The 26,579-nt window shown below is 36.9% G+C and overlaps 3 protein-coding genes across 9 annotated transcripts; 2 read left to right on the top strand and 1 right to left on the bottom strand.

Annotated features, from left to right (window-relative positions):
* The first annotated feature begins 2,738 nt into the window (after positions 1 to 2,738).
* Positions 2,739 to 3,340, top strand: LOC132187889 (uncharacterized). The gene is made up of 3 exons (XM_059602339.1): positions 2,739 to 2,954; positions 3,055 to 3,201; positions 3,332 to 3,340. Exons 1-3 carry the CDS (start codon positions 2,739 to 2,741, stop codon positions 3,338 to 3,340), a joined length of 372 nt encoding a protein of 123 aa, XP_059458322.1.
* Positions 3,341 to 6,457: 3,117 nt separating this feature from the next.
* Positions 6,458 to 18,720, top strand: LOC132168012 (cysteine-tryptophan domain-containing zinc finger protein 3-like). 7 transcript variants are annotated; one of them, XR_009438745.1, is made up of 13 exons: positions 6,458 to 7,038; positions 8,237 to 8,309; positions 8,397 to 8,524; positions 8,645 to 9,025; positions 9,129 to 10,474; positions 10,660 to 11,105; positions 11,313 to 13,291; positions 13,395 to 13,552; positions 14,398 to 14,558; positions 14,857 to 15,014; positions 16,546 to 16,625; positions 16,713 to 16,813; positions 18,465 to 18,720. XR_009438745.1 is itself a non-coding variant. In XM_059579077.1 (12 exons), exons 1-11 carry the CDS (start codon positions 6,934 to 6,936, stop codon positions 16,591 to 16,593), a joined length of 4,983 nt encoding a protein of 1,660 aa, XP_059435060.1. In that variant the 5' UTR covers positions 6,458 to 6,933; the 3' UTR covers positions 16,594 to 16,625; positions 16,713 to 18,720. The 7 variants fall into 7 exon arrangements, 3 of the variants coding, with proteins under 3 accessions (XP_059435060.1, XP_059435061.1, XP_059435059.1); XR_009438743.1 differs by having other exon boundaries at positions 17,567 to 18,720; XR_009438744.1 differs by having other exon boundaries at positions 16,713 to 16,828.
* A 1,516-nt stretch (positions 18,721 to 20,236) lies between these two features.
* On the bottom strand, positions 20,237 to 22,096 carry LOC132167521 (pentatricopeptide repeat-containing protein At4g15720). Its single transcript, XM_059578522.1, has one exon. It carries the CDS (start codon positions 22,052 to 22,054, stop codon positions 20,237 to 20,239), a length of 1,818 nt encoding a protein of 605 aa, XP_059434505.1. The 5' UTR covers positions 22,055 to 22,096.
* Between the last annotated feature and the right edge of the window lie 4,483 nt (positions 22,097 to 26,579).

Raw genomic sequence — 26,579 nt, 5'->3', positions numbered from 1 at the left:
GGAGAAAATCAAACACTATTGTACCTTCAATTTACAATTATACCCTCATTTTACTATTTCACCAACCCTATACTATTCCACCAACCCTATACTATTTCACCAACCCTATACTATTCTACCTTCTTATTCTACCATCCTTATACCTACCATTTACTATCCTATTATATCACCAATTATTACAATCATACTCCAAATTATACCAATCAATCATCAATTATCATATCTCTTAAATCTCCCAATAAAATAATCAATATAAAATCATCATCATGATATAATAACCTCAAATCAATATTCATTCCAATAATATTCATAAGATCTAATAAGTTCCTCAAGAATAAATATTATTACCTAATATCATCAATAAATATCTCAACCTCAAAGTAAATGCCATTACCTAATATGAATATTAATATAATCATAGCATCAAATTAATATCTCTAAAATAAGACTTTAAAAATCTGGGGTGCTACAATCTTCCCTCCTTATTAGAATTTCGTCCTCGAAATTAAAGCCCATAAATTACCACCTATCTTCAAATTGAGCAACCCAAATTAAAAACAAATCATACTTGAACCATAACTTACTCAAGTTACTATAAAAATTTTAAATTCAATCTGTTCATAAATAAATATCATAACATATTCCATACCCAGGCGATGTGAGACTCTACAAGCACTCTTCTTGGGCACCAGTGTCACCGTTGGCAATCCTCAGGGAATTTCTTCATTCTCGGCCCTTAACTTTTGGCCCTTATACATTTCATTGTGTCTTAACTGACACCATTATAATATAACCCACTTTTGGCATCACCAACGTGTGTCCACTAGCGACCCTCATAGGCTTGTGCAAACTCCTACCATCTCAGGCTGGGTAATGTTTTGATACCATTTGTAACATCCCAGGGAAAAGCGCTAGCCACATCTGCGCAATTACCCCAAAAGAATTAGTCAATTTGGAGCTTCCCTAGAATTCATTATAAAGCCCAGTTTCACCTAGTAACTAGGCAATGTGGGACTTAGCACCCATGACTATCTCTATAAACTACCCACTCAATGTGGGTTTCTTCTCATCTTCCCAATATGGGACCGGGTCACGTCATGCAGTGCTTCAATACCACATGACCTGGCGTTACTAGGTGGCTCTGATACCATTATTGTAACGATCTGATCTCATATAGCGGAAAAACTGTAATTATCAATACAAAAAAAATACTGTTAAAATACTTTTCTTTATACAAAAATACCCAAAGCTATGTCGTACAAGGCATTTATACAAATCTATCCGACAGTCTAAACTCTAGACAAAACTTAACCAACTTGGAATCTCTGTACATCTCAATATGAATCTCTAATCACAACTGCATAATTACCTTGATTTTCCATTCCTGCAAGCACTACAAAAAACTGTGAAGTAGTGAGTCAATTGATTTCCGACAATATAAATCATTGTTGAATCATATATAGCAAAATGCTAGACAAGTTATAAAACCACAAAAATCCGTATTATTGGATATCAATATCATACTCAGTAAGTAAGAATACTTACAGTGGATTACATGAATGGATCATCAAAGGTAATTACTTGAAACCCGTTCTGCTGCAGTTGGTCCATACCCATAACAATCCCTTCACTGACTTTCTCTCTCTCTCTCTCTCTCTCTCTCTCGCCTAAACTCTCTTTCTTCCTCTTCAGCTCTCTGTCTTAAATTTCCCATCTCACTCTCGGTTTCTCTTGTGTTCTTTCTTTCTTGTAGCGCTTGGTCTCGCCCTTTCTCTCTCTGTTCTGAGTAAACACTCTTAGAAAGAAGAAAGACCGAGTAAAAAGCGGAAGAAGGAAGAATATATGCAAGAGATGGGAGAGGAGATGAGTGGTGAAAATTGTGAAGGAGAAGAGTTCTATTTATAGGAGAAAATCAAACACTATTCTATTCAATTTACAATTATACCCTATACTATTTCACCAACCCTATACTATTCCACCAACCCTATACTATTCCACCAACCCTATACTATTCTACCAACCCTATACTATTCTACCTTCTTATTCTACCATCCTTATACCTACCATTTACTATCCTATTATATCACCAATTATTACAATCATACTCCAAATTATACCAATCAATCATCAATTATCATATCTCTTAAATCTCCCAATAAAATAATCAATATAAAATCATCATCATGATATAATAACCTCAAATCAATATTCATTCCAATAATATTCATAAGATCTAATAAATTCCTCAAGAATAAATATTATTACCTAATATCATCAATAAATATCTCAACCTCAAAGTAAATGCCATTACCTAATATGAATATTAATATAATCATAGCATCAAATTAATATCTCTAAAATAAGACTTTAAAAATCTGGGGTGCTACACCCCGACACTTCAAAAAGATATGAAGCATGGGCCCTCCTTAAATATCTTGCACAACAATCTCCTGCAGCGTGGGTTTGTATTGGCAACTTTTTAAATATCTTGCACAACAATCTCCTGCACCGTGGGTTTGTATTGGGGACTTTAATGAGGTGGTTGCTCTATTAGAAATTTGAGGAGGCAAGGACGATCAAGGAGCCAAATGATAGCTTTCCAACAAGCTTTAGAAAGTAGTGACCTTGCTGACCCGGGCTACATGTGACCAAAATTCACGTTGAGTAATTGTTGAGAAGGACAAGATTTCATAAAAGAACAATTGAATAGAGGTGTTGCAAATCCAGAATGGCGAACTATGTTCCCGAAGGCGGAGGTGTGGGTGGATGTGACAACATGTTCGGATCATGCTTATTTAACTTTGGTCTTGACCGAAAACAAGATGGAAGGACGTGGAACGGTGTGTTTTCGTTATGAGGCTAAATGGGCTCTTGACGCGGGATTCAAAGACGTGGTGCAGCAGGCGTGGGTTAAACCCATGAATGGAAGTTGGGATCAAATTGGGAAAAATTTAGTGCGTTGTCAGAAGCATTTAAGTCGTTGGCAGCAAGGAGTAAATGGGAACCTGTAGGGAAATATAATTTAACATCAACAACGGTTGCGCGTTCTACAAGGCCAAGAAGAGGTTGGGGGTGGGTGATGAGGTGGAGACTGTCAAAGAAGAGCTGCAGCTTCTACTAGATAAGGCCGATCTTCAATTGAGATATAAAGCAAAATTGGAGTGGTTGAGAAGTGGTGATAGAAATACAAAATACTATCATGTATGTGCAAATTTTCGACAAAAGTCCCAAATAGTGCGAATTAATGATGAAGAAAGGAGGGCAGTGAGTCGGTGGAGGAGGTACAAACAGCTTTTATCAATTATTTTTCTGGTTTATTATCTTCTGGCAGTGCAGGTGATCTGGACCAATGTCTCCAACCAATAGAAAATCGGGTCTCAGAGGACTTGAACACATAATTGCTGAAACCATTCATCAGGGAGGAAGTTTATCGGGCTCTTCATCAAGTGGCTCCCTTAAAGGCCCCGGGCCCAGTGGGTTCCCTGCTGGTTTTTTCCATAAAAATTGGGGCACTATAGGGGAGGACATTTGCCAAGCAAATCTAGGTATTCTCAACTCGGGTTCTATGCCTCTTTCTTTGAATTCGACTAATATTGCACTTATCCCGAAGGTAAAGAATCCAACTAGTGTTAGTGATTTTAGATCTATTAGTCTTTGTAACGTGCTTTACAAATTGATCTCAAAAGTGCTAGCTAACAGACTTAAGAAAATCCTACATGATATTATTTCCCCAGTACAAAGCGCCTTTATCCCAGGGAGATTGATCACTGACAGTGTGTTGGCGGCATATGAAACCCTGCATATAATGCACACACATATGAAGGGAAAGAATGGATTTATGACAGTGAAGTTAGACATGAGTAAAGCATACGATGGAGTGGAATGGATGTTTCTTGAGGTTGTTATGAGTTGTATGGGGTTTGCGCCACGGTGGATTCATCTAATGATGATGTGCGTGTCTACAGTTACTTATGCAGTTGTGATAAATGGAAAGCCTTGTGGCCATATTGTACCAGAAAGGGGTCTAAGGCAAGGGGATCCTATCTCCTCTTATTTGTTTCTTATATGTGCTGAGGCTTCGAGTGCTTTATTGTACAAAGCAAATGGAGAGGGGGCTTTGACGGGTGTCCCTACATCAAAAAGGGGCTCTCGGATAAGTCACATTTTCTTTGCGGGTGATAGCTTGCTATTTTACAAATCTAGCTTAGCACAATGGAATGGTATGATGGATGTTTTACAACTTTATGAAGAAGCCTTGGGTCAATGCCTCAACCATAATAAAACATCTATTTTCTTCAGCAAAAATACTGCTCTGGTGGATAAGGAAGCGATAATAGAAATCTCCGGGATTCCAAACACCCAACACTTTGATACCTATTTGGGTGTCCTAGCTATAGTAGGAATGTCTTGAACGGTAGCCTTACAGGGGTATTATTGATTGAGTTTGGAGGAGGTTGCAAGATTGGAAACTGAAATTCCTCTCTCAGGCTGGTAAGGAAATTCTACTTAAGGCGGTTATACAGGCAATTCCCTCTTATTGTATGAGTGTATTCCTTCTACTGAAAGGCCTATGCTCGGAAATCAATTCGCAAATGAAGAAATTTTGGTGGGGACACCAAGCCAAGGATTCCCGAATGCATTGGATGAGTTGGGAGAGAATGAGTCTTTCAAAAGGTTCCGGTGGGATGGGGTTTTGTGACTTTCATAGCTTTAACAAAGCCCTGTTGGCAAAGCAATGTTGGAGGCTTTGGAATCAACCCGATAATCTTATAGGACAAATTATGAAGGCTAAGTATTACTCGAACAACAACATTCTTGCAGCAAGGGTAGGGAAACAACCTTCTTTCGCTTGGAGGAGTATCCATAGCTCTTGTGATCTATTGAAGGAGGACTTGTTATGGCGTGTTGGCAATGGTTTACAAACTCGGATTTGGAAGGAGAGGTGGCTTCCCACACCAAATACCTTTCGTGTTTGTTCCCTTCCAACTTTGTTGGATGTGGAAGCTGTGGTTAGTGCTTTAATTGACGAAGATACGAAGTGGTGGAATACTCAACTTCTTGAATCTTTATATACAGCGGAGGAAGCCAATGTGATACAAACCATTCCACTTAGTTGCACAAATAAGAAGAATACTTTAATATGGAGGGGCAAAAAAAAAGGGTTATTTTCCGTGTGGAGTTCATATTATATTCAACATGAACTTTTAGCCACTAACACTGCCAAAAGTTCTTTTGGTAGTGGAAAGAGTGGAGTATGGAAGGAAGTGTGGGTAATGCCAGTGCCAAATGTGGAGAAAAATTTTATCTGGCGAGCTTGTCACGATATTCTTCCTACTCGTGATAATCTGTGCAAAATGAAGATAGTAAGTGAGCCCCTTTGTCATGTCTGTGGTATAGAAGTGGAAACCGGGTTTCATATATTATGACAATGCCCATCCGCAATGGATGTTTGGAGTCTGGGCAATGTTAAGTTTCAAAAGTGCTATTATACCTTAGAGGAAATACAACAATTCGTGGGCTTGCTAGACGCATTTGGCTGAGGAGAAATGATGTGGTGCACGATGGGAATTTTTCCCATCCATTTTGAGATTTTGCAAAAGACCTTGAGGGCCATTGACGAGTTCCAAGCGATTCATGAGAAGAGGGAGGAACAACCCAATGGCCCTGTGCAGCAAAATATTGCTCGGTGGATAGCTCCAAGTACAAGCTGGTTGAAGGCTAATTGGGATGCAGCTCTGGATAATTTAAATGGTCGAACATGATTTGGGGTGGTAGTACGTGATTCCAATGGAACTATGACAGTGGCGCAGTGCTCATATTGTCAAGGTCTCCTTGCACCGTCGGCATTAGAGGTTTCGGCGGCATTAATGGCAGTCAAGCTGTGTAGGGCTTTGAGTGACACACAAGTCCATTTGGAGGGCAATGCAAAGGTGGTGGTCGATGCAATAAACTCCTTGGGTCTTGAGCAGAGCAGGTTGGGTCATGTTGTGGAGGACGTGTCACGTGCGTGCGTGTTGAGGTGCAGGCTTTATCTCCAAGGCAATTTACATTTGTGAAGAGGGATGGAAACCATGTAACCCATACTCTTTCCAAATTTGCAGCTGAATATGCTTTGGATCAAACTTGGCGTGATGAAACGCCTGATTGTATCAGGGACACCATTTTTCTGGAGCAAACTGCTCTAGGCATTTGATTATCAATGAAAAGTCTATCACTATTCTTCAATATATATACCCTATATATATATAAACTGCACCGTTTGGCTTCTAATATATATATATATATATATATATATATATATATATATTAGAAGCCAAACGGTGCCGTTTTCTTAGATACGCAACCACATCCCCACGCGCGATCCATGAATAGAACCATCCGAGAACCAAGCAATAACACGTTTTCTGATCCCCGTCTAGCTAAGGTAGCTCAAAAAGGACCAAAGGGAACAATTTGATTAATTTCATTCCAAACGCAGAAAAAAAAAAAGAAAAAAAAAAAGAAAGGAAGGAAAATAAATAAATAAATAAAACCCAAAGACCAAAAACACAGCCCTGTCTCTGCTGTTGTGCGCATCGAAGACAAAAACAAAGCGAGCAAACTGAGAATTCGATTCCGGTTTCAACGGCCAATAAGAGTCGGCACTGATCGTCTCGATCAATCTACGCCGTCTGATCCCGGTACCCGATCGTAAAAATTTAAGGATTATCAAAATCAGTAATTTTTATTGATATATTCGTCGAAATTTCAATGAGGGTTTGTGATCGGGTGGGGTTAGAGTCTGGTTTGGGAGCTTTGGATTGTGGGTTTTGGTGGGTTTTGTGAGGGATTTGGTGATGTTGGACTTCAGGGAAGGAGGTGTGTGAGGGGGTTAGGGTTTTGGGGTTAGGGCTAGGGTTAGGGTTAGGGTTAGGGTTTGGTGGTTTCGGTGGGATGGTGGGGATGGAAGAGAACGCTGAGCTCGAGGAAGGTGAGGCTAGCTATTACGGGGATGATGAAGACAAGATCATTGACCCTGACATCTCTCTCTCTTACATCGTAAGGGCTTCTTTGTGTTTCATTGGACAATTGTTTGATTAGTTTTTTGTTTTTGGGTTTAATTGATTTTGGTTGAGAAGAAATTGAATTTAGTTTATTTGGAATCTGTTGGTCTGAGATTCAAATTGTGTTATGGTGTTTGTGTTTTGAATGGTATAAGGGAAAGTAACAAAAGTAACAGTTTGTTTTACAAGAAATCATAGGAAATAAAGGAAGTTGAATGTTTGAATCCCTAGCTTCTGCTCTTTGGGAATCGAAGACCAAAATAAGAAAAGGAGAGTTCATCACTCGGGAAGTGAAGTGACATGAAAAAAGAAATATAGGTTCTATCAAGAAATATAGGTTCCTATTTTTGAGGAATTTTTTTTCTATCTATAAATTTTATATTTTCCCCATTGTTCATTAACCTCGTGGAGCATAATGGAAGAGCTTTTGCAAACTGCCAGTAAAGTTTAAATTTGATATTTCCACCTCTAGAAACTCTGTAGATGCTTTTTACAAACTTGTGTTAAGTGCAGATTTATTCATAGTCGTTACAAGAGTATACAGTAAATTTATTGTAACCTTGTAGAGAACTCAATGATATTAGGCTATATCTCTAGAAATCCCAATGATATTAGGCTATATATATCTGTAGAAATCTGGTGATGAGAGTTTTGCACGGAGCCAACTATGTTTACTACTTTGGCAGATTGTTAACCTGTTCTGGCTTGAGAAATATCTGAGGGATCTAAACAAAACATTCAATCCCCCAATAAAATTTGAAAAATTGCTTTAGTTAATTATATCATCTTTTGTGCGCTGAAAGAATGAGTAATCGAAGGTTGGTTAAATCCATTCCCTTGCTCTCTCAACTACCAAGTTGACCATTAGTGCAAAATTTCCTTTAAACTTGTAAAAGAATTTTGGAATCTCATGAAAGTTTTTAACTGTGAGCAACTTGGACATCACTTTCTTTTTGGTGTCTATTTGGATGAATATCTGAAAACAGTATGCCAAAGGTATTTTGTAGAATAAATTCTTGAAAATAAACTTTTCCTGAAATGCTGCTAACTTGGCCTTTTGTTTTTTGATAAGTATTGACTTGGCCTATTTTAGATCATTCTGGACATGTCATAGATAAATTTCTTTGATATTTGTTCTAGTTTGTGTATAAATGACACTAGTAAGAGTTTAAAAAGTTTCTTTTTTCATAAAGGATGAGAAGATCCGAAGTGTTCTCGGCCATTTTCAAAAAGATTTTGAAGGAGGGGTTTCTGCCGAGAATTTGGGTAAGTGACCTGCTGTGGGAGTTGTGGAGCAGAGAGACTCTTTTGTGCATTTAAAATAATAATATGGGAATTCGATGATTTTTGCAGGGGCAAAATTTGGTGGCTATGGCTCCTTTTTACCTACCTATGAACGCTCTCCTTCTATTTGGTCTCGTCCAAAGACTCCACCAAAAAACTACAATGCACCCAGATCTCCTAACAATATCCCCATCGAGGTATAAGAATCTCTTTTAACTGTTTGGTCGTTTGGTATGAAACAGATATATATTGCTGACATCTTGTCAGCTTGGGGAAGTCTAGTTTTCTTGAGTACTGTGGGTTATGTTACCATACAGGGTGCCTCTCAGAATTTTAAAGCTCCCTCGAATAAAGCCCCATCTTTGAGGCTCGGGACTGCTACCTGTAGTGCCCATCCATTGCATAATTCAAGAGTTGCTTCTGCAGATGTTTCCATCAAACAAAATCAAGTTGCTGAGAAGAGTCCCTTGAAAGATGAAAGTTCCAACAGATCAGGCAATCTGACTGACCAAAGAACACTGAAGGTTCGAATAAAAGTGGGTTGTGATAACTTGGCAAGGAAGAATGCAGCAATTTATAGTGGTCTTGGACTTGATGACTCCCCAAATTCATCACTGGGGAACAGCCCGGCGGAAAGTGGAGGGATGTCACCCATATCTGGAGAGATGACTGATATGTCTCCCACTGGCATCATTCAGGTAATGGTTTGTTCTGCATTTTCTGTGTATTCTGTTCTTTGCCGTTGATGAAGCTAAAATGATCTGCTTATATTTGATGGTGTTTATTTACATGTTAAAACAGGCTATGACTTCCTTCCCCATCCCTGGGGGTGTACTGATATCACCTATTCATGACAGTCTGCTTTGCTTGGTGAAGAAGGACAAACTTAGTGTCAGTAAACCCATGCCACCCCTCAATGGTCGTCAAGAACACTCAGCCATTTTAGTAGATGAGTTAGCTTCAATGATGGGAAATAGGAAAGTGTTGAAGGAAAAGAAAGCGAAATTAGTGGCGAAAAGTGAAAGGCAGTTCGAAGTGAAGCATGAAAATGGTACATATTTTGAGGATGACATGTCCTTCCAAACGAAGAAAATTTCAGTAAATGAAACCACTGGAGGCAAGGAATTTTTGCCCGGTGACTTGAAAAGCATGCATGTTTCCAAGTCAGAAAGTGATGTTCGTGGGTCTCTCAAAGTAGCTGGTGGGGGATCTGAAGTTTTTAGGGAGGGTTATAAGGATGGTGGAAAGGTTCGATTACGTTCCTCTGAATTAGTGAAAGAGGAAGCTTCTGAGTCAATATCTGGTGAGGACTGTAGCAAGAATGAGAAAGGAAACCCAAGTAGTTTAGTGCAAAATGTCCATGGAAACAGAGTGCTAAATCCCCACAGGGATGTTTTAATTGACCGTAATGATGATGGCAATTGTCATAAAATTTCTGCCTCCTTACAGGGTTACTCTGATGGGTCAAAATGTAAGGAAGATCTAAATCCTCAAAAAGAGAAGGTTGGTTGGAAAACTGAAGATGATGAAACTAGTGTTCCTTTTAAGACAGAAGGGCTGTCACTTGAACGCAAAAATAAGTCAAAGGGTGCACAAAGTAATGGCAAGTCAGTGCCTGTTTCAACAAAGGAAAGCCCAAGGTTTGGTGCAAGTGCAGATTTAACTAATAAAAAGAATGCTGGTTATCTTGTTGCTGACTGTAACAGTAAAAGTCAACGGATAAAGTCCCAGAAGGATGATAAAGGCAGAGATAATCAGAGAGATTCATTGTTGGCACCGAAGTTGGAACAGAAAGATAATCAAATGGATCCAGTGAGGAGGTCTTCTGGTGATAGGCCAAAGGATGCTAACCTTGATTCTTTTGGAATGCAACGGAATGCATTCTTGGATAAACAAAAGGGAAGGATAAGTGGTAAGAAGGTTGATGGGCAGGATATATCTGGGGCATCTATAAAAGATGCTTCAATTGTGCGTCCTATTACAGAAACTGGACTCACTTCTGAGATAGTGCCACCAATGGCAGCTCCTGTACTTATAGAAGAGGATTGGGTACAGTGTGACAGATGTCAGAAGTGGCGGCTTCTACCCTATGGTACAAAGCCAGAGCAACTCCCTGATAAATGGTTGTGTAGCATGCTAAATTGGCTGTAAGTTTGCTTTCTCCTTTTGGAGTTACACATAGCCTGATAAACCAATATGTTTAGTTACTTTGCTCCAAGTACTATGCTCTTTTCTCTTTACCAATGTATTCTGTGTGTGTGTGTGTGTGTATAAAAAGTGTACATATTATATATCAATGAGTTCTCATTGTGCTATTCAATTTTTTTAACAGGCATGGTATGAACCACTGCAACATTAGTGAGGAGGAGACAACGAAAGCCCTCAATGCATTGTATCAATTACCAGTTTCTGAGAGTCAGAACAACTTACAAAATCATGTCAGTGGAACTGCATTGGGAGTATATTTAGGTGATGTCCAACATCTTGACCAGAATCACCAGAATGTCAGTGCCCAAGCCGCTGCTAATCGAGGAAAGAAAAAACATGGTTTAAAGGAAATAGCAAATGCTGGATCCCCAGATGGCCCCTTTCAGATCTCAAAGTCTACAAAGAACAAGCTACAAGAATCTACGAAAAGTAGGAGCATAAATGGCAAGAACCAGCGTCATGCAGAACTAAATCTGATGAAGAAATCTAGTTCTCAGCATTTGAGTAAGAAGGGCAACTTGGTTGTGGATAAAGACATGCTTAGTCAGAAAGATAAGCCAATTGATGGAGGTATGTATTTAAATGCGAACATAATTTCATGATTTTCTTATTCTTTCTTCTCCTTATAGATAGGAGTTGCTCTTGTATACTTTCTGTGTATTGGGTTGCGCTTTGCACTTTTTAAGGATATTTTGATTACTTATAAAATAAAATTTCATATGGCTGTCTGAATTTTTGGGAAAATAGGTAATTGTGTGTCTCTTTGTGCTCTTTTAGGGCATCAATTGTCTGCAGGTGATGTGAAACAAATAAAAATGAAAAGCAAGAGGGAAGCTGATGAATATGGAGGTGGGACCTCCAAGAAGTCCAAGACAGAGGATAAGTCCTATGCTGATAAACATCGGACCTCCAAAATGGACTCTGATAGGGGGCATATCAGTGCAATTACTGCTTTGCCAACTAAGGGAAGTGGGAAGGATATGCGGAAATATGATGAATATTGTTTATCTGAAGACACAAAGTTGGATGTAAGGGACAAGGTGCTAGTTTCTGTTAAGAAACTGGGAGACCAAGCTCAGGTCTTGTCGGATGGTGGATCCTTGGATATGAGAATGTGTAGTAAAAAGGATGTTTCTTTGAAGAAAAGGAAATTGGAGCTGGAGGATGACAAGAATGAAATAGCGACATTTCAAAATTCTGCTCATGATGGCAGCGTATATGAGAAAGAGGGAAGTAGTGAGAGTGGATTGAGGAAGGAAAAGAAGTTCAGGGTTTCAAAGATTCAGGTGAAAGAGTCCAACACTAATGATTCTGATGATAAGTCACACAAAAGAGGTAGGATGTCAGAAATTTTCTTATCAGGCATTAGAGATCATCCAAGTGATACTATGGAAGAAGTTGGGAGAAACGATAAGGAACAGCAACTCAGAAAACATAAAAAGAAGAATTCATCTCAACCGACTGTGGATGTTGCAGAATCATTAAGAAGGGATTTGGGGTCTGGACAGATTTCAGTGGCAGCCACTTCAAGCTCTTCAAAGGTTTCAGGATCCCGTAAAACTAGGGCCAACATTGAAGAACTGAAAGGTTCTCCAGTGGAATCAGTTTCCTCTTCTCCTTTGAGGACCTCTAATTTAGACAAGTTTACAGGGAAAGATGATGCTATGCATGGTGGTCTCTCTATGATGGGTGATTTCAGAAGATACTCTGATGGGGATAATACTGCCGAGATTAATCTGCCTGGGACAGTGATTCATCCTGAATCTCGTAAGTTTTCTGTGCTCGAGTATAGGGATGGAGATGCTAGTCATAAGTTCAGTGGTAAAGCCAAGCCTTCTTCTGAATTTGGGAATAGCCATATGCTTAATAGTCATGTTCGTATGGTAGAGCAAAATGCCCGGTTCCTCAATGATCTGCATGCTCCAGAACATGGTTATAATGAGGATGGGGTGAAGAAGAACCACCATGACAATTCAGTTCTACAGAAATCTGGTAAGAGTACAACTACACTATCTAAGGGCAAGAGCAGAAGTTCCACGTCCGAGTCTGATAGAGATAAAATGAAGGTTTCTGATCCAGTTAATGGTTATACAAAGAAGAGCCATAGGAATCATTCAGAGAGTGATCCTAATCATCGAGTTCCTGTTCATGAAACAACAGCTAATGCTAAACACGGTTTTCCTAAAAATCCAAGCACTAAGTTTGTCAAGGATGAGAAGAATCATGTTAGCAGTAGGGATCCTGTAGGACAATGGTCAAGTGAGACTCAAATGGAAATCAAGTTCAAACAAAAAGAGTATGATGGTTTGGATGTGAAATCATGCGCTCCATGTAGCAGAGATGTGAAGCTTGCCCCCCAGCTGAGCCTGATTCAGGATTTTGAGGGTGAAAATAAAGCTGATCCAACACAAATAGAGCCAAGAAATGGGAAATCAAAGTTGTTTTCACTTTCTGATGGTGAAAGTAAACTAGAAACAGTATCCCAGGGTTGTGGACCTGTACTAGGACGTCAGAAAGGAGATATGTTTGATGGATGTCCTATTGATGCACCTGGTGATGTGTCGAAGGCATTAAAACATTCCGGGAATGTTAATTACAATGGAATTAGCCACAGCATGGGTCATCTTGTGCCTGATAGACAAGGGGTCAGAGATCTCAATGCTTCAAGTCCTGTGAGAGTGATCTCCTCCAGCCAGACTGCTACTAACACCCTGAAAGAAGCCAAAGATCTTAGAGACACTGCAGATCGTCTTAAGGTTCCTTTATTGCCCTTGATAATTGTTTACTTTTTGTTTCTATGCTTGATATTTTGTGTGTACGTTATTTTAACTCCTGGTATGGTTTCAATATCTTTCATAGAGCTCTTGCTTTGGTTTTGAAAGTAATGAGGCTTACTTCCAAGCTGCCTTGAAATTTCTTCATGGAGCTTCACTTCTAGAAACTTGCAGTAGTGAGAATGGCAGACACGGGGAGATGAATCAAATTCAAGCGTATGGCACTGCAGCTAAACTTTGCGAGTAAGTGAAACATGAAAGTTGTGACAAAAAACTTTGCTTCTCGACTTTCTTATTTCCTTCTTTTTTCCCCACTGCACATTAGGAGTCCAATGCAATTAGACTGTCTCAAAAATTTGCTCTCTCATGTGATTTAGCTTGTTCCTATGTGAAATTGGGTTTTATAAGTGATTTTAAGGAAGCTTCAAATTGATGAGTTCTTTTAGGGTGATAGCACAAATGTGATTAGCGCTTTCCTTTACCATTACAAATGGTATCAGAACCACCTAGTAATGCCATGTGGTACTATTAGCACCACATGACGTGGCCTTGACGAGGACGTCAGGGGTTTGGGAGGGAGGGAGAGTTTGTAATACCCCAATCCTATATTGGGAAGATGAGTAGTCCATATATAGTGAGTGGTTTGTAAAGACATTCATGGATGTTAAGTCTCACATTGCTTACTTAATAGGTGAAATTAGGTTTATAAGTAATTCTAGGAAAGTTAGGGGTCATTGCATACTCTGAGCCAAGCCAATCCTGTTTCTGAGCTGGGACACAACAACCTATTATTTGGCTTGTCTTGGTTCACTCATGTGTTAGACAGTGACTGTTATGGTTCCAACAGTCGGGGCTTGGTGATTAATTTCGAATGACTGACCTTAATAATAGCTTAATTATGTGTCATTAGCTCTTAGAGCTGGTTGCTTTAAGCAGTTTTCTTTTTCTTCCCTTTTTGAGTGTTTACTGTAAAGAAAGACGGTGCAATGCAATAATATGTGTGATCTGTACTCTGCTATTCTTAAGGTCTAATTTCTGCATAACTCTGCCCTGTATGTGGCTATTTGCTGAACTTTATATTTCGACAGACTATGTGCCCTTGAATATGAAACACGCCAAGAGATGGCTGCTGCTGCTTTGGCCTACAAATGCTTGGAGGTGGCATACATGAGGGTGGTTTATTGTAAACATTCTAGTATGAGCAGAGATCGGCATGAGTTGCAAGCAACTTTACAAGTGGTTCCTCAAGGTAATAGAAGTAGGTCATGGTGCAGCTATAAATTTTCTACTTCTTTTGAAGTTGTCTACAGTTCCTTGTTTAGATGATGTCTACTTATTCTGTTGTGGTGAAGTGGAAATTTTCTTATTCCCCCAAAAAATGTCGATTTTCTTATTTTAAATGTTGAGCACTTCTACGGTCCAGTGTAAAAGATATAATTAGATTGAATATATTCAAGGGTAACTGGCTCAAGTGTAAAGATGCATTTTTGTTTCTGAAAGTGATGTAAATTAATGATGTAACTGTCGTTCTTAAATTATTTGTTTAGGTGAATCTCCATCATCTTCTGCTTCGGATGTTGATAACTTAAATAATCAAGCACCAGTTGATAAGGGTAATTTATCGAAGGGTACTGGTTCTCATGTTGCTGGAAGCCAAGTCATTCTTGCTCGAAACCGCCCAAATTTTGTTCGGCTGCTTGACTTCGTAAGCTCATTTAATCTTAGAAATGTATTTATTGTTTCGTCAAGGGTATTTTTTATGGCTTTAGTCATCATTTGTTCGGGAGTCTTGATTTCTTAGAACATATTATGATAATGGAGAGGGTATCATAATGGAGATAACATTGGAACACAAGGAGTCTATAATGGATTGAAGTGTTGGAAAGGTGAATGAGAATTGGCCTGCACTTGCCATGTGGTATAGGACAATGAGGATTGTGTGAATGGAGGTTCGGAGTTTAAACAACCCTTTTATTGCATAAAAGGTTTTGGCGTAGGCTGGTCATGTTTTTGAAACTTCAGGAGTAATTGTTATATCATCCAAATCTTTTAGTTGGATTTTCTGTATATGCAGATCTAATTCTTGAAAATCCAATTTATGCAGTCTATGACTCTGTTGTAGTAGACTTGTAGTACCCTTGTATTATCTTTTTTGAAAAATTAAGGATGGTTTGCGTTAAGCTTGTTGGATGTCTCACCTTGGACAATAGACTTGATCTCTTCTGGGCTGGTGGACATATCTTGTCTCTTATGCTATGCTTGGAATGGAAGGGTAAAAACTACTGCTTGATTGTTTTGCAGACACAGGATGTAAATTTTGCAATGGAGGCCTCTAGAAAATCCCATAATGCTTTTGCCGCTGCTAATGTAATCCTCGAAGAGGAACAAAATAAGGATTGTATTACTTCTGCTAAGAGGGTCATTGATTTCAGCTTCCAGGATGTAGAGGAGCTAGTACGGCTGGTTCGGCTTGCAATGGAGGCGATAAGTCGTTCAGGCTTCGGTGGGGCTAGAGACTAAGTAACCCTGTATATATAATTTTTTTTCTTTCCAGTTTTGTTTCCACTAGTGGGCAGGCATCAAGAAAAGAAAAGGAAAAAAGATGCCTACAGAGACCTGCCCTTGGAAACCTGCAAAGTGGCAGGTCACCGACAGTTCGTTGCCCCTCTGTACATGTGTACAAATTGAGATTGATTAGCAAATTTTGTGTTGTATTTTTGAATGTTGAGCTAGTTCTTAGATAAGGGCAAGGCATGTCACCCCTAAGTTTCATGGATGGGGGGAAGAGGCATGGAATTCTTACTTGTTCGGCAACAGAATTCTGAGGTTATGTATTAGTTCAGTTCTATATATTTTTTTGGCTCCATGAATTCGGAGCTTGAGGGAAAAAAAGAGAAGATATTTACAGATTGGAAATCATTTAGGCAATCATTTTGAGGAGGTTGAATACTGATATAGTGATGACTAGTCAATTTTCTGTCAAGGACTTCTCGTTTCTTTAGCATTTACTGATCTTTGATGGAATGGAAATCCAAGTTTTGTGGAAGGTCACCTTTATTATTTGTAGAATTTTCAAGCTTGAGCTTTTGTTTTAAATGACCCTGCCAGCTTTCCTGTTGAAGAAACAACTCAAATGTGTGGGTATGTAACATTTCATTTCATAATGGCATTATCTGAGGAGCTCCTTTTTTAGTCTTTTCTTTTCGGTTTATAATGTAAAGGTTAATTCTTTGTAGGTTTTACATTTAGAGCTTCACCATTGTTTCTGTTGGGGATCTAATTAGTAGCCACATGTGAATTAATTTCCGTGACCAAGGTTTGCAAAATTCTAATATATTATTATTGTAAGATTTATTTGAGTTTTTACTTATGATTACTCAGTTGCCTTGTACATTAATAGCAGGGGTCGTCTTGTCTTTGGATAAATTGGGCAAATTGATGATTGGATATGGACACAAAGTTTGCAGTTCTTGTTAGCGGTTGTGCTGTTTAGATATGTAAGAGGTAAAGCTAGTCAAGGTATATTTTTCTTCTTCGTATTAAATGTGGCATTTCTCTTTGGGATTGAAGCAATTTAGGTTACCCCGTGGAATGATTTAAAGGTATTTTTCCCCTCATAGTTTTGTGCTTTTCAGTTGGGATGTAGTCTGTTATTTGTTTTCAATTAGTTTCCCATTGGTCTTGATACTTATCTCATTTTTATTTTTAAATTAATCTTCATGCAAGGAAATCTATTCTTCATTCTCTGAAGTGTTTTTCTCACTTAATATTCAGTTTTAATTGAACCTGAATATCATGTAGTTGCAACTGAGTTTTTTCATCTGGAAAATAAGTTTACAGGCTTTATTTTTCATCATGATCATAACAGCTCAATTAAGTTTCAGTGACTTCAGTTTTTGTACAAAATGACGTTTCAACTTGAGTTATGTGTTGTGCTTTTATGATCATTATCATCATAGTTTTTGATTTTGTTAAAGTTACAGTTTATACGACTATCAAGTTTAGGAAATCATATATTGGGATGATTATCAAGTTTAGAACATTACATACTGGGATATGTCAACTATATTTGGATACTGTTTTTTACCTATTTATGTCTATAGTGACTGCAAGCAAGCGTCATATTGTTTGTGGCTAACATAAAGAAAATATTCATCTTATTTAACACACATGAATTTGGAAGACATATAACTTTGCAAGTTTTTAGTGTCTGGAGATAGCAAATATAACACTTACAAAGAAACTATATATTGGCAGGCATCGTTACATTGCAAGTTCTATGATTAAGGAGATGGGAGATGTTCCTGTCATTACATTGCGAGTTCCATGATTAAGGAGATAGGAAATGGAACACTGATGTGGCAGGATAAGAGCGGGTTATACACTGTCTATTTTATTTTCTTTGTCTTCCTAGAAAAACAGAAATATCTTGAGCTTACATTTTTATCCCATGATAACTGTGCTTCTACTCTTCCCTCACTAGTGACTTCTAATTCTTGTCTCATAAATGCTCTCTCTCTCTCTCTCAAGTTGATTATATTTTGTTATGAAAATTCTTTTCTTAATTACAACCAATTTTTTCAGTAATACAGAAGTAGTAACTCTGGGAATTTGGTGAGATGGTCGTCAGTTTCTGCTTGTCTTTGTTGTTGGTCTTTTCTATATGAGAAATGCTAGGAGTACTAACTCTTTTTTACTAACAGGAACTTACTAAATTGATGTGTAACTCATTCATCGAAGAAAAACAAAACAATTAATTAAGAGAAATGTAACAATGAGTGAGCTACACATCAGTTTAGTAAGCTTCTCTTAGTAGAAGAGTTAGTACTCTTAATATTTCTCTTTCTATATTCAGACCAGCAAGTATCTGGAATATGAGAGGTGGTCATTCAATATCTTATATTTTTGTTAACAGTCTAGACAGTGTTTCACATCAGAATTTTGGGAGGTGACAGAAGCATTGCTGGTTTATTTATTTATTTATTCATTCTTGTTCTTGGAGACGAAGGAGATCATGTTCTATGTTCATCTTAGAATTAAATATTGTGAATATTTCCTGTGGTGATGGGTAACGTTAATGCTTCCCTGGTAGCTGGTAGTTGAGCAGAATCTGTGTGATGAATATGATTGCTTAACAAGCAGGATGTTGGTTTAGGTAGGTGAAATGGGTGCAATTGAGTTGATGGCAACCGGCTGCAAGCGCTGATGAATGGCATTCACATCGGCTCTTTTCCTATTTCTTTCGATTTTTTGTTTTCTTCCCAAAGTTATGTATTATTCTTTCAAGTATAGATTGTAATAAGGGCACAGTTGATGTTCATTGCTGTTCTCAGAATGCTCTGCACAAAAACACATTGTTCTTATTCTTCAGATAATAAAAGAATCAGGTTTTCTGGCCGCTATTATTATTATTCTTATTATTTTTCCTATTATGGTACTGAATGGGTTATATGCTACAAGGCTTGTGATGTAAGAGCATTTTCGCAATGTAATGCATTTTAGCTGATTAAAAAGCACAATTTTTTACTGTACATGCGACATTTTTAATGCAAACTTAAAACTGTTTTTTTTTTTTTTTTTTTTTTTTTTTTTTTTTAACTTCATTCTTTATTTTCTTTAAATATTATTTCTCAATTATTTTCTTATTGTTTTCTAGGGAAACTTAACTTTACTCTCCTGAATTGCCATGGCTTTTGTAATGTCTCATAAAGTTCAATTTATCTTAATTTAGTGTATTAATTTTTTAATTGTTTGCAATCTCACCATTTCCTTACACCCATTTGTTTTAAGAAAAAATAAGAAGGAAAAAAAATTGCAAAGATTAAGACGGTCTGAATTTAACAGTATTTTCAAAATTATTCATTTTTGTCTCACTCTTTGAAAAATAAATTTAAATATTATTTCTAGAAAAAAAGGGGTGGTGTATTTTTGGATTTTTTTTTTTTTTTAAATTTAATTTAACGGAAAATTTTAACGGAGATATGACATTGAAAAAAATTAAAAGTTTGATACACTAAATTGAGAGGTTTTGCACTTTAGGGAGTATTGCAAAAATGGTAACAATTCAAGGGACAAGTGAAGTTTTCCCTTATTTTTGACAAGTGAAGTTTCCCCTTATTTTCTTAAACCACCGAGAAAGAAGAGAAAGAAATAACTGCAACAAAAATATAAAGAAGAGAGAAATGATTAAAAAAATAACATATAAGCTATAGTGCTTTTTAGAAGGAGAAAACAAGTTGTGATTTGTTTCATATTAGCTAAGAGAATAACTTTTATAAGGTTTTGACACAAATTAGGAATTTTGTGCCCTCTAATAAGAGTGACAAATCAGAGTGGAGCAGCATAACAAAAATAAGCAAAAACACATTTTTTTCTTTTTTCACGAAGGCCTCATATACGTTAAAACAAAAGGTCTTCTAGAATAAACTTTTCCTATTCATCATACCTAGACCCACCGCTAGCCACTAGACTCGCCGGCAGTCAGCCGAGACCTACCAGAGATGAGGCCGGCCAGCCCAGATCACACCGGAGACGATGCTGGCCTGTATGGGTTATTGGGGTCCTGTTGAAATCTTACCTAATACAAAGCTTGAGACTTGATTTTTTTGGTGTAAACAATTTAAAAGTTGTTTTTTTTTTCCTAATTAAATAATTTAAAAGTTTACTTGAATTCCCGAAGTAATTAGAAGTCCATAATTAAAGAAACTTAAAATTGGAGAAAGGAAAAAACAGAGTAGAAAGAGCCGACTTTGCTGCACTTTATGGTCATGCTGAGAGAGAGAGAGAGAGAGAGCTGAGTTTGTAGAATTTGGTTAATTCTCATCTTTTTGGGGGCTTTTCCCACTATTGTAAAGGTTTCCAATGTGTTACAATAGACTTTCAGAATATAACAATAGTAATTTAAATTATGTGATAATTGGGTGATCATTACCAGAAATCTCTGCAACTGCAAGACCCATTTTTAAAATGATGAAATCTGTTCACATCTCTCACAACAAAATCCCTCTCAACAATATCACTAATAAGTTTGAAAGCCTCATGACAGTCCCTACACATTCTCAAGTTCTTCATCACTCTGATTGTTATTCCTTTAGGTATGTTTATCAATCCAAAAGCCAAGGCCAATCTCTCACTGTGCAGACCCACAGTTTGTTCTTTGGCCTCCTCTTCCACATCGAAAAACACCAAACCTACACTCCCTCCCACATACCCTCTTTCCTTCATTCTCTCCTCCAAGTCTCTCAACAAACTCGCCACTTCACTCCCCTGTGGACATGAAGCTGCATCTCCAGCATAGAACACATAAGTTGAATCCTTAATCTCAACCCAACTACAGCCTGGTTCCTTATAGACTCCGGTACGCTTCATTTCAGACCGTACGCTATGAACATTCTCCCACTCCCCAGCCAACGCATAAGTGTTTGATAATGTAACATATGCCCCTGCCACTTGTTGATTGGACTCTATTAGCCGCTTGCTGGCTTCAACTGCAACATCTACCCTACCATGAACCCTACTGGCTGAAAGAAGTGTACCCCACAACAAAGCCCCTCCATCAGATTCTACATTGATAGATTTTGCTAATCGGAAGGCCTTGTCAAGACAACCGGTTCGGCCAAGCATATCAACGACGCATGTATAGTGCCTGGCATCTGGCATTATCCCATACTTCACATACATGGATTTCAACTGTCCAAGGCCTTCACCAACGAGCCCTGAGTGGCTGCAAGCATGTAAGACCCCAACAAAGGTGACATCGTTGGGCTTTATTCTTCTATCACTCATTTCTTTGAAGAGATTGAGGGAAAGCCTCCCAAGTCCGTACTTCGCAGCACCTACAATCATTGAAGTATAGGAAATTACAGAAGGATTTGAAATCCTCCTGAAGACCTTGTCTGAATAACTAATAGACCCGCATTTGGCATACATGTCCACAAGTGCACTTGCAACCACAGCATTTGAATCATGTCCACGACGAACCACTGCCCCATGCGTGACTTTCCCAGAAACTAGTCTACCCAAGCTTGCGCAAGCGCTGATTACACTAGCCAACATGAAATGATTTGGACGGTCCAATGTCAAGCCACTAAATTCTCTGAAAATTTGGAGTGCGTCGTGGCCTCGTGCATTCTGGGCATATGCGGTGATCATTGAAGTCCAAGAAACAACATTCCTACAACGCATCAAGTCAAAAACCCGTCGAGCTTCATCAACATCATTGCATTTCCCATACATATCAACAAGTGAAGAACAAACAACAAGATTTGATTGGAAACCGAATATTTCGACATGCGTATGAATTCTTCTACCTACTTCAAGATCAGCAAGGATCGAACAAGCATTAATCACAGTAGCAAACGTGAAATCATTAGGCAAGACTGAACTCCAGGGCATTTTCCCAAACAGCCAAAGAGCCATTTTAGGTTCACCTGAATCGACGTACCCCGCCATAAGCGAAGTCCACGACACCACATTGGGTTCAGGCATTTCATTGAACAACTGGTGCGCATCCTTGATTTCTTGGAGTCTAACATAGCAATTGATCAAATGGTTGGTGGCGAACGTGTCGTTTAAGAAACCGGACTTCAAAACGTTGGAGTGCGCTAAGGTTGCGGAAATGAAATCGTTACAATTTTGAAGCTGTTGAATGAAATAAGCTTTGGTATGAAAACTTGACCGTTTGTGTTGGCGGGAAAGAGATTGAGAGGTAAGGGCAAAAAGGAGATTCAGCGGCCTCTTCATCATCGGCCATAAAACACTATTAAACTGTTCTTGCCCTGTGTCTATTCTTACTCCCCCCCTGCTTCAAAATTATAAAATTAGTTATTCATCAATTCTAAGCTGTCTATAAGATTATAAAATAACAACCACAAAAATTCTAATCCTAATTTAATTGATTTGGGCCAAGCCCATTATTAAATTACACAATAACACAACTCTTAAAATTTAGGGTTAACTACACTTAAACCCTATAAACTGTCAGTCATTTTTAAAAAGCCCAAACTACTATTTATTACAATTAAACCCATTCGTTAGCTAATTTAGGGTTAAATACACTTAAACCTTATGAACTGTCAGTCATTTTTAAAAAGCCCAAACTACCATTTATTACAATTAAACCCATTCGTTAGCCTTGGCCGTTAGGTTGGATGGAAAAGTTGTCACTAAAACACGTAAATAAAATAATTCGATATAGATGTATTTTGGTAAAAATAGACAAAGCACATGGAGGCTTACAGGCATTTGACACCCAAAAAAAAAAAAAAGTGGTAAAGTTTACAGGTAAAAGTTTTAAAACAGCCAAATTCGAGGTATTGTGTTTGAATATAGCTAAATCAAGTTCAAATGAGGAGAAATCTCCTCATGCTACTTAGTTGGGTTGATCGTGTTCGAACATAATGGCATCTCTAGGGGTGTGCAAATTAACTGCCTACCGATTACTGACTGCCTACCGACGATCGAACTTAAATTAACCGTCAACCAACTTTTGTGGTTCGAAAATCGGTATGAATTTTTTATACCGACATCGGTTCGATTCAGTTAATCGGTATAAAATTATTTTTATCGGTTAACTGAACCGAACCAAACTAAACCAACGTCGGTATAAAAAATCCATAGTAGGCCTTCGTTAAAGCTTGTAACCAATTTGTGAACATTTAAAACCATGAGAACAGAAAGAACTTTTTACTGAAAATATATGTTAGAAAAGTGTTACACTCGTTAAAGCTTTTTATCTTCGTTAAAGCTCCAGGCCTGTAAAAAAAGTTGTTATTTGGGCTCCCAAGATTGATCTTAGCCAAAAAAAACATGTTCAATAAATTATTTTAGGCTTGTTAGCCAAACAAAAAAAACTATTTTGGACCCCAAAACAACCAATTTTTGGCCCATTTAAAAATATCATTGGCTCAATTAAAAAGGCCCATAGTTAACTGATTAACCGACCGAAATTAACCGAAATTTTTGAAATACTTTCTTATCGAAATGCTATCGGTGAATTAATTGATTTAATTGACAATTTCGATTGATCGACTGATAATGACTTTTCCGAACCGAATCGATATCCACCCCTAGGCTTCTCCACGTGCCATAGCATGCTGGAGCGATAAGTTAAGATTAATGGAATAGTGATTTCACATGTGTGAGTTATATGAGATTTGATGCGCATTTAATGTGAACTAACATATCACATTTGAACGCAGTGAAATCATGTTTGAACAGGATCATTTTTAACAATTTCTATTTAGGGGCGAAGGGAGGGGGGTCGAGAGGGATCAAATGCCCCCGTCAACCTCCAAAAAATTTTCTTACCGTGGTAAAATATTTCTTGGATGCCTTGGTTGCCCACCCTTAGCCGTATATCAGGAGCAATCGACACTCACTCATCAAACATAAGGGGCAAACGACTCATACAGTGTTGGGATGTCTGGAAATTTTTCTGCAACAATTTTAGTGTTTATGGCTTTTAGGTTTAGGCTATATGAAAAGGGTTCCTTAATTAACATCGTTTAAATAAATTTTTGTTGCTGAACTATTTGTGGACCACTGCAGCTTCTTTCTTATAACAAGTCAATCGGTCAATGGGCTTAATGCATCAATGGGCCACTGCCTTATCTTTTTCTTTTAACACATGAGAGACCAAACTCCAAATACTTTCCAAAAGTCCAAACCTATTAAACTCTTATAGCAGCACATCACAACATGATTACAAAAGAAGAAAAAAAGCCCAAGTATAGGTCTTAAAGCCTTCAATAATTCAGACCAACTGCTTTTAACATTTTGAGGAAAAAGTCTACATACCCTCCTTAAACTATCTCTCATTTGACATTGTTTTCTCTAAACTTTCAATTGTGACAATGTTCCCCTCTAAACTATAAAAAATTGTTAATGTTTCTCCCAATGACGAAACTACCATAGTAAAGTAAAAACAAAAATACTAAAACTTCTAGAAAAAACCTAAAACTAAAAAAAATAAAAAAAAAAAAAAATTCCAAGGGTTGGCCAAATTTAAAAATTAAGAAAAAAATCTTTTATTTTTTTTATTTTTTTTTTATAAAAATTGAAAATTTTCGGTTTTTTATTTTTTATTTTCGTTTTATAATTTTTTTAAAATAAAAATTATCGTTTAAAAAAAATTCGTTTTATAAAACAAAATTAAAAAAATCGGTTTTTAAATAAAAATATCCGTTAAATAGATCGTTTAAAAAAATTCGATTAAAAAAAAAAATCGTTTATATATATATATATATATTTATTTATTTTAAAAAGAAAACCGTTTATTTTTAAATCTTTTTTTTTTTAAATTAAAATTTTCGTTTTATTTTTTTCAAAATTAAATACTATTTTATTATTTTTTTTTTCAAATTTATAGGGGTATTTTTGTCTTATTGAAAAATCTATAAGGGCATTTTTATTTTTTTCCTATCCTTGGGAGGGACATTAACAATATTTTAGTAGTTTGGGAGGGACATTGTCACATTTTTATCTTTTTTTTTAGCTTTGGGGGGAACATTGTCAATTGGGTAGTAGTTTGAGGGGGTACATGAATTTTACCCAAAATTTTGAAATAACTTTTTATATTTAGATTGTTCAATTAATTTTTTTTTTTGTATGAATATATATTTTTTGTTACATGTTTAAATTGTATGAAATATATAATTGTATTGCCTAATATTATGAAGATCACCAATGATTTGAAAAAGTGATTTTTAAAAGTGTAGTTAAACGTTTGACAAAATTACAGTTTAACCTTTAAAATTATACATTTCAAAAAAGCACCTACTTACCTGTAATTTGAAAACACATATTTTATACATTTTTAAATCACATTTTTTTTTTAAAAAAAATAATCCCAAACAATCTCTTTTTTGTGTTTTGGTTTAAAATCACACTTTTTGTTAATGAAATCACAATGCCAAATTCACTCTTGGTGAGAAAATCAAAAGGGTATAGAGAGAGAAAGGCTTGGAGGACTTGGGGAACAAGCTTAAGAGGCAGGGACAAATCCAGGAAGTTTTATGGGACGGGGCCAAAGCAATTTTTTTTGTTGATTATTAGGATTTTTTTTTTGCATAGTGTAATGAGTTGGTACTTTTTTCTATTTTATTTTTTTATTTTTTTCTAATCACTGGTACTCAAAAAGTGCAACCTCCGTTGAGTTATTTTGCACCTTGTTGATTAACATCATATTCCCATATATGACAACGCATCAAACTCCAATGAACTAATATCAAATTCATTGCCATCAACTCTCCAAAGTCTTTTAGGAGAATTTTCAAAAATTGGGATATCAAGTATTGTATTTGACTTTCCCATCATCTACAAATAAATTTACATGATCATTGTAGAGTCTTTAGAAAATAATACTCATATTCGTATACAATAATCAATATGATTCTAATATGATATATTAGAATCTAAACCCCATAGGCATCAATTTCCATTGAACTTATGAAAGTTTAGGGTTAATTAACACTTTAAATATAATTAACCCATCCAATTAGCAATCCTAGTATTCACATACCAAAATCCCTAATTTAATTCATACTAGATAAATTAGGGTTTATGTCTATAATAGTGAAATTGAAGCTTTCAACCCATTAATCTAACAACCCGGAGCTTAAATTATGCATAGAAATCCACTACACACAAAAGTCCCAAGTTAATTTTAGGAATTTAGCTTCTTACTAAAATTCCCCAAAATTCGGACCTAATAAAAAATTCTTCAAATCAATATGATTTCAAACTTGAAATTCAATAGGTAGAACACAAACTCAAAGAGAAACTAGAGATTTCAACAATATAGCAAAATCCCCAAAATTCCATGCATGAACCCTAATTTTCGGACCTAACCCAAAGTCTCACAAATCCTCACAATTTTTAGCTTCTAATCCCACAAGTATAACGAAATTTACAAGAAAATTGTAAGTATTTTACCTATATCCGAAAAATGTCACTCTAGATTTAATGAAGATGAGAGCAAATGGGTAATTTTTTTTTTTTTTTTTGTGGGCAAGGCCAGATGGGTAGTTTTCTTTTTTTTTTTTTTTTATTATGTAAAAAATTTTTTAGGAGGAATTGGGGGATCAGGACCCCGGGCACTTCTTAGAAAATTACCCATGGACTTTTTCTGAAATCCTGACCATTGATTTCCATCCAACAGCTACCAACCCACCACGTGTCCCATCTAATATAAAATAATAAAATATTATTTAAAATTTTAAAATAAATATAAAATAATTTATTAAAAAATATAATGGGGCGGTTCAGCCAC

The sequence above is a fragment of the Corylus avellana genome, chromosome ca1 (genome assembly GCF_901000735.1).
Source record: "Corylus avellana chromosome ca1, CavTom2PMs-1.0".
NCBI classification, from domain to species: domain Eukaryota; kingdom Viridiplantae; phylum Streptophyta; class Magnoliopsida; order Fagales; family Betulaceae; genus Corylus; species Corylus avellana.
This window is presented reverse-complemented; position numbering and strand designations above follow the sequence as displayed.

What these genes read in the sequence shown, in the direction of transcription:
- LOC132187889 (XM_059602339.1), top strand. Translation starts at nt 2,739, where the DNA reads ATGTTCCCGAAGGCGGAGGTGTGGGTGGATGTGACAACATGTTCGGAT. An exon ending in ATCAAATTGGGAAAAATTTA is followed by an intron (nt 2,955 to 3,054) that starts GTGCGTTGTCAG and finishes GCGTTCTACAAG; the next exon opens with GCCAAGAAGAGGTTGGGGGT.
- LOC132168012 (XM_059579076.1), top strand. Translation starts at nt 6,934, where the DNA reads ATGGTGGGGATGGAAGAGAACGCTGAGCTCGAGGAAGGTGAGGCTAGC. An exon ending in GGTTTCTGCCGAGAATTTGG is followed by an intron (nt 8,310 to 8,396) that starts GTAAGTGACCTG and finishes TGATTTTTGCAG; the next exon opens with GGGCAAAATTTGGTGGCTAT. An exon ending in TTTACAAGTGGTTCCTCAAG is followed by an intron (nt 14,559 to 14,856) that starts GTAATAGAAGTA and finishes TTATTTGTTTAG; the next exon opens with GTGAATCTCCATCATCTTCT.
- LOC132167521 (XM_059578522.1), bottom strand. Translation starts at nt 22,054, where the DNA reads ATGATGAAGAGGCCGCTGAATCTCCTTTTTGCCCTTACCTCTCAATCT.